Source organism: Phoca vitulina, unplaced genomic scaffold (genome assembly GCF_004348235.1).
Source record: "Phoca vitulina isolate PV1807 unplaced genomic scaffold, GSC_HSeal_1.0 scaffold40, whole genome shotgun sequence".
Taxonomy (NCBI): Eukaryota; Metazoa; Chordata; class Mammalia; order Carnivora; family Phocidae; genus Phoca; species Phoca vitulina.
Genome location: NW_022589743.1, coordinates 123504 through 131542, shown reverse-complemented (window position 1 = coordinate 131542; position 8039 = coordinate 123504). Strand labels below are relative to the sequence as shown.

Here is an 8039-nt window from a genome sequence, read left to right as displayed (position 1 = left end):
GGGAATGTAAAGTATGTGAGTATGGATAACAAACAGCAGAGTTCAACAGGGGTCAGATTCACGACTATTCAAGGAAACGAAACATTAAAGATCTTTTCCCCTATTCATGCTATTCCTATATAGGCTTCTTTCTATAGCCAAAGAAGGATTTTAGAAGGGAAGGTCGCAGCTTCTCACCTCATGTACCATGGCCAAAAACAATCCTAGAACTTGTCTGACTGGCTCTAGTGAGAAATATAAGTAAACAAGACCTGAGTAAACAGGAGAGAAACCTGCCTATCACCTGTGGAGTTAAGTGATGTAGGGCACCTTTCTGGGAACTTACAAATCAGTGCCTGTCTCTCAGAGAAATGGGTAATGTCCTTCCAGAGAAATGTCATTTATTATCATGTTGACAGCGGTGACTTAGGGAAGAATCGGAATACAAGGTATTCTATCTAGCAATGCAGACCCACTGTGGTAGTAAGAAACTAAGTACCTTAAGGGGCTGGGGACTTTTTAAGCCTTTCTGGTAGGAGCAAGTATTGACCTCTCTTTCATGAATGAGGGTCATTTTCATCACCTTGGGATGTTAGACTCTGACAGTTCTGATGATAAAGCAAGGCTGCACATGCTCATGAGAAGAAATGATTTTGCCATCCTTAATCTCCTGAGTGATGGTGAAGATTTTAACCAGTATTCGGGGCAGGGCTCTGTAGGCACTGCAGGGCTCGTGTGTCCCGTGGGAAGCTGATGATGTACTGTGACCTGGGGCTGTGCATTCCATGGCACGGGCCTTACTGGAAGGCTCACATTTGGTGGCACACAGGTTACAGGGAAGCCTAGAAAAAAACAGAATTTTACCTGTGATCGAGGGAAGGTAACGATGGTGATGGAGAACAATAGCGGTGGGTAATTTTTCAACATGTGTCACTCAAAACAAGTACTCCCAAATGCTTATTCATTCATTTTGTTCTATTGTTAGTGAAAGAAAAAGAATGAGAACAGATCCATGGGAAGGCAGCATCTTAGGTTTAGAAGTGTTAGATTATGTAAGCTGCCATTATGTAAGCTTCCACTGCATTGTAGAAGAACACCATGCCAGGAGTTGAAGACCAGGTGCAGCCCAGCTCTGTCATTTACCAGCTGGTGACCTCAGATAAGTCAATGAACCCTCCGGAGCTTTAGTTCTTCATCTGCAGACTGGGTATAATGGGAACTAAACTTACAGGGTCAACAGTGATAAGGGCCAAGTTGAGGGGCTTATTATCTGAGGAAAAGAAGTTAATCAGATATTTTTCTGATCAGCGAGTCACAGTACTACTGGTGGCCTGGACCCCATCTATGGAAGAGTCCTCAGTGCTTTATCCAGAAGCTTCAAAATGCCTTCTGGGAATATTTAAATGAAACTTTACAGAATTGGAGTTGGAAGCAGTTAACAGAACTCTTTATAGAAAGCATCATCTTTCTTTGATGATTCAAGGCACTTTAGTATATTGTAGCTCCTCATAGGACTAGCTATGGTTAACCTTGTGCTAGTATAATGTGGCAGTTAAAATGTGCCAGTTAAAAGAATGCTGTGAACAGAGTTCACTGACTATCTGGGGGAAGAAGGTCTCTGTAACAATTGTAACTGAGTCTGCATCTGGGCATTACTTTGGACTGAGTTGCTTCCTCTAAAGAGTTGTGCTCTATCTGGGTCAGTTCCTTATGAGTTGGTTGGCTTCCTATCATTGAAAAGCATTACAATTTCTACTTTAAAAATGGTGCTAAAACACACATATCTACATGCTGTTGTTGGCATCAAGGACACGTGGCTGGACAGGGATGGGCATTTCAGCCTAAGCAGAATGTTCCTCCAAAGGGAACAGGGTCGTCCTATTCAATCTCATGAAAGTTCATCTCACTGGGGGAAAATCTATAAGTCACCCAGAATATTTGAATATTTGGGAAAACCATTTTCCCCCTTGTACTTTAAAAAACTCAACATACACGGAATTAACCTGGCACACTGGCTCTTCAAAATGACTCAACTCAGCTAAGACCTCAAATTTGGACTAGGTTACAATTGTAGGTCTCCAAACAGCACAGCTTGAGACCATGTATCACAAGTTTCCATCACTGGCAAGAAGATCAAAGAACACGCCCCCTGTTGCCAGTGGCAGCATTACATGTATGCAAGCATATTTCCTAGTAGAAGCTGTTTTTTATTTTACTTACTTGACATCTGAACTCTCCAGAAGGCTGCGGTATGTGGCAATCTCACACTCCAGCCGAGACTTGACATCCAGCAGAATCTCGTATTCTTGGTTTTGTCTTTCCAGGGCACACCGGATCTCTGCCAGCTGAACCTCCACGTTATCAATCAGACACTGGATCTGGGCCAGTAAGGCTGTGTAGCGGGCCTCTGTCTCCGCCAGGATACATCCCTGGGAATCTCTCTACCATGGAGGAGGACAGTTTATAATGATGACTCGTTGGAGCCTAGGTCACTTGTAAACTGCATCATTTTAAACAATGGTTTCTTTGTGACAGGTACTAATGAATCTCCAAGCCCTCTTATTACTTCCTAACCAAATAAATCCAAAACCAAAATTATCAACTATGCTAAAGCTCGCTTCCCTTTATCCTCTTTACTTATTTTTGCCTCCCTTTAAGTATTTACTTCTTTCTTAATCACCTGATAATATCCTACCACACTCTCCTACCTGTGAGACAAAAAAATATTCCAACTTATTTTACACCTGGGCTTTAAGAACCTGCTACCATGGTACCTCATTCTATGAATATTTATACCTTAAAAAAGAAGTTAGCAGCATTTAGCCATAAACAATTCTTTCACTGAGTCCATTCCTTTATATCTAAAACACGAGAGTTGAAACGTTGATGATTAAAGTTCTTTCCTGCTCCATCATTCTGTAAGTCTACAGATAATGGAATTTTAGGTTTGAATAGCCTATTATTTGCATGGTTTTCCCAATTTTTAGAGAGGGGAAAACTGAGGTTCAAGGGGTTAGGTGAGTTGCCCATGGTCACATGACTAGCTGGTGACAAAACCAGCTTTGGGGCAGGATCTTCCAAATACCCTTCACATCAGAGCATTTAAATAATTCCCTACTTCAGAGAGGCAGTACAATGAGGCAGAAGTGGTTCCAGCTTTGGAAACTGAATTCTGGCTCGGACTCATTTCTTCTGTGACTTTTAACAAGTTACTTAATGCCTCAGGATCTCAGTGTCTCCATCTCTATAAAATAGGCAAGATGGAACTCACCTGGGATTTGGCATGGGAAAATCACTTTAGCTCCCTGAGCCTCAATTGAAAAATTGGATTACTAATTATGCTACCTTCTTTATAAAATTATTTTATAAATTTGATAGTTTGTAAGAATGTTTTGCATGTAATAAAATGCTCCCTTAGTGTTTCCCAAAGTGTACTCCATGGATCATTATTGCCATGAGATGCTCTTTAAAAAAGGGGTCCAGAGTCAAATAAGTTTGGAATGCTGAATACCATATATCTCCTTCTTAGAGATCTATAGTGCATATTAGCTTATTAAAGGCCTGCAGGGAGGTACCCTGTTGAACCTATGTTTACTCCAGCTTTTCCCAGGCTTATTTGACCACAAGCCTTTTTTTGGCTATAGACCCTTTAGAAAACAGAGGAACTTCTGAAGGACACAATTTGGGAAACATTGCAACATGCAAGTGTCAGGGGCTATTGCCATCACTGCTGTGTTAGGCTTGCTCAGCTTGCTGGGTACCATTCGGTGCTGGGCCTGCAGTTCAATCTCCAGGGCATTCACAGTGCGTCTCAGTTCAGTGACCTCCTTCAGGGAGCACTGCTGCTGTTGAGAGCTGGTCACCACCTGCTGGTTCAGCCCCTCCATCTGAAACACAAAGACCATGAATATTATGAAGGAAAACGTGACTTTGATTAACAGGCACCTGGAAATGCAATGTCAACTTTTTGGTTTTGACTTTTCTACCCTCCCCACCTGTGTGTTGAACCATTGTTCCACTTCTCTGCGGTTTGTCTCCATGATGGACTCATACCGACATCTCATTTCTTGTAGAACCCGGTTTAGATCAACAGAAGGGGCAGCGGTCACTTCAATGTTGAGTCTGTCCCCAAGCTGGCTCTGTAAGGAATTGATTTCCTATGGAAAGAAAAAGAATGTGAAGTCACTTGGTGAACAGATGACACCCTCGTGCTATTGGTTTTAAACAATGGTTTCTTTGTGACAGGTACTAATGAATCTCCAAGCCCTCTTATTACTTCCTAACCAAATAAATCCAAAACCAAAATTATCAACTATGCTAAAGCTCGCTTCCCTTTATCCTCTTTACTTTATCTCACACTCCAGCCGAGACTTGACATCCAGCAGAATCTCGTATTCTTGGTTTTGTCTTTCCAGGGCACACGGGATCTCTGCCAGCTGAACCTCCACGTTATCAATCAGACACTGGATCTGGGCCAGTAAGGCTGTGTGGCGGGCCTCTGTCTCCGCCAGGATACATCCCTGGGAATCTCTCTACCATGGAGGCAATAGGGAATTGCCCATTGCCTCCATGGTAGAGGCAATAGGCAATAATCACCTTTGATTCCTGGATCAGCAGCAATAATTTAGCTTAATTGTATCTGAAATGTAGCTCACAATAAAGGAATAGATGATTTATAGGTGCTATTGAGATGCTATAAAATGACCTCAGGCTATTTCAGATACGACTCTGTGTTCAAATAATGTGGAACATTAAAAGGAATTAATTAGTAAGATCAGAGTCTTAAGGAATTTAGATCATTTCTAGGGATGGGTAATGGTGAAGCAGCAGAGAGGTAGAATTTATAATAAGAGACCATAGTCTCTATGACCCCAATATGGGCTTTTGCCAATCGGACTTACAGCAATAGTGGCAGAAGTCTGTGTAGGGATGCCTACAAAAAGATGCGAAACCTGTGAGGACAGGAGAAAGGTTGTTTTCTTCTCCTGGAAAAGCTGGAGAGGGCAATGGAGGCCTCAGATACTGTGTTATAGGCGATGGATTTGAAACACATGTAGTAGCAGTAGGAATTGTTAGGGCTGAAAAGCAGAGTAGTATCTACTTTTTGGAGACAACTTTTGCCAAGTTCAACTCAAGGGAATTACTGCAATTTTTAGAGGCTTAGCTTGTAATGACTCTCTTGGTTTTTCTCTAACCTCTTCATGGTTGTTTTTGAGGCAGAGGAGCTCCTCCTTCAGAGACTTGACTTGTGCCTCCAGGTCGGCCTTGGCCAGGGTCAGCGCATTCAGGATCTGCTGTAGGCCTTTGGCGTCTCCCTCCACCAGCTGGCGTATGGACACCTCGGCTTCATACCTTTAAAAATGAGACATAGAAAGAGAGGCATTAAAATGCAGATAGTGTAAGTCAAGCCAAGCAGAACTCCCTTCCACACTTTCCTTTGGGCCTCTCATTTATTATATTTCTGTTGTGGGTTTTATTCTCTTTAGAGGTGAGACCACTTGATAAGCATCACCGTGTAATTATTATTCCTTAATCAGTTTGCCGGCGTGAGGCCATATTGCTGTCCTTTGAGATAAGGGAATTTATCCTCCTTCCCCTGCCCCTAGAGGCAATGCAGTAGACGTGGAAAGAGCAACGGATTAGGAGTTAGAAAAGTCGGATGCACGTTTTAGCTATGTCTTGTCCTAGTTGTATGTCTTTGGACGTAACTGAACCCCCTCAAACCACAGTTTTCTTGCCTTAAACAAGGCAACTATATATTAGCCCTCCCTATTTTCCTGAATTACTGTGCAGGTAATCAGATGGGTTCATATGTTAGAAACTGCAAGTACTGTTCACATGTGAGTGGTTATTAATCTTTATCGTTTATCAAATGTGAAGGTTTTTTTCTGGGCTAGTGCTGGTATGGTATGGATCAGGAGGTTTAGCAGATTTGGGGATAATCTTCTTGGGAGTGTGTAGAGTCAGAAGTGGGGTGAATTCTGTCGTGAATGACAGTGCTGGGTGGGCTTACTTGGCTCTCAAGTCATCAGCAGCCAGTTTGGTGTTGTCAATTTGTGAGACCAGTCTGGAATTCTCAGCCTTGGTACACAAGATCTAGAATTAAGAAATTGTACACACAAATGAGACAAACACCAGGATCTCCTTCTTAAAAACCAAGGGCTTGTGTGTATGGCAATTAATGGGGGCGGGAGGGGGGTAGTTAGGCTTTTCAGAGCTATACTTAGGAAGCTTGGGAAGCTTTGGAAAGTCCGAGTTTTTGTTATTTTCCTAAAAAATCAGCAAAAACCACTCCAATAAAAATGCTTGTATATGTTTTACTGTTAAAATATAAAATCTGCTCTCGATTTGCCTCTTCTGGAATGTAACTGCCATGAGGGCAAGGACTTTTTAGCTCACAAATATTTTCCCAGAGCCTAGAGTAATGTCTGGTGTGTTACTGGTGGTGTTTGGTAAATACTTGTTGAAGAAATAAAACGGAATAAATCTAGCATGTACAGTAGCGGCAGCACATCGCTCTGATTAGGAGCTAGGCTCGGTGTTGGAAGAAACCATTGAAATAATTTGGAGATGATGAAATGAGCATGAAAGGGAGAAACAGTGGTGATGGTAATAAAATGGATAAAACACAAAATAATTCCTAAACTGTTTAGGAACTTATTAAAACAAAACGCTCTTTCTCAGATCCCCGTGTTCTTATTTTTGTTAAAGAAATGGCAGCAATAGGCTGTTGACATATTTTGGCACATGTTGACACACTTGTGACACAGCAGAATATATCTCTGGAAGATGAGTAAGTATAAAACTCTGAATATTGCCTCAAGATGACAATTTCATTCAAGAGATTTTCTTTTTCTACAAAATATGTTTTTCCAGCATAAGATGAACTAAAAATATTAAGGTTTAGCAAATGGCTATTGGTTGGAGAGTGTCATGACACGACCTGATTATACACGTTCCTAAGAATCTTACCTTCTGCTGGAGCTCCTCAATGGTAGCGTAGTAGGACACGTAGTCAGGACATACAACACAGAGCTCTTTGTTACACTCTTCCTGGATTTTGCACTCCAGTGCAGCATTCTCTTGTTCCAAGATCCGCACCTTCTCCAGGTAGTTAGCAAGGCGCTCATTCAAGATTTGCATGGTCTCTTTCTCGTTACTGTTGATGCCTTCACCGCACCAGCTGCAGTCATCCAAAAGGGGACAGGTATTGAAGTTGCTTATTAAGCGGATGGGTGTGAAGTAAAAGCAAGGAGTGGGTCTGGCAGCCCTCAGAACATGGCCAGTTGGTTGGCTGCTGTTGGCTTCAAGACCACCATGTTGGCAGCTGGTATTAGAAGAAATGGCCCGAAAATTTGTAATCCTGGAGCAGCCTTGGTGTGGCGTCGAACAAGAAATCGTTGTTGTTGTACAGTCCTTGGTATCCATAGTGTGTACCCAGTTTTGGTTTATTTCAGTCTGTGGTCCCGATCGAAAGCTCAAGCAGCCGCGACTGTGTCTGAATTCCAAACTTCTTGGCTATTTCCTCTTTGAAGTCCTTATATAGCTTTTGCTCTAGGTGGGGTCACAGATGGCAGGATGTTTTCCTTTCTAATGTTTATATCAAATCCCATAGGAACATCTCATTAGTCTGCTTTTTACTCGCCTGAGAAGAGTTACTTGTCTCATAAAAATGTGCACTGAGGCTGTTACTAAGTTATGACCCATCACAACTACCACTTGTCATTGGATCCAGAGCTTCACATGAAGTCTTCAAAAGGAACTGTCGTCACAGTTCTAACAGCATCCATTATTAAGTAGGTGTGAGTATGTTAAGTTCATTAAATCCTTGTTGACCTCTCCACCTGGCATTAAGCTTGATCAGGAATGAGTTCATCCTTCTTTTCCTTTCTTCTCTAGAAAAGGGAAACTATTAATACCTAATAATGATTGGAGAACTTAGAAATCAGTGTTTTATTTTGTTCTGCCCCACTGATTTTCCCATTTTCATTGTTCAGACATTGTATGGGTTAAAATGTTAGTTTTAAATAAGACCTTTTTTAAAGGTGATTACTAGATTC

The 8039-nt window shown here is 41.8% G+C and overlaps 1 protein-coding gene across 1 annotated transcript; it reads right to left on the bottom strand.

Annotated features, from left to right (window-relative positions):
- Positions 1 to 571: 571 nt before the first annotated feature.
- KRT39 (keratin 39) lies at positions 572 to 7407 on the bottom strand. Its single transcript, XM_032429124.1, has 7 exons — positions 6952 to 7407; positions 5993 to 6075; positions 5175 to 5331; positions 3975 to 4136; positions 3741 to 3866; positions 2200 to 2420; positions 572 to 821 (listed from the first exon to the last, which is right to left on the bottom strand). Exons 1-7 carry the CDS (start codon positions 7405 to 7407, stop codon positions 572 to 574), a joined length of 1455 nt encoding a protein of 484 aa, XP_032285015.1.
- Between the last annotated feature and the right edge of the window lie 632 nt (positions 7408 to 8039).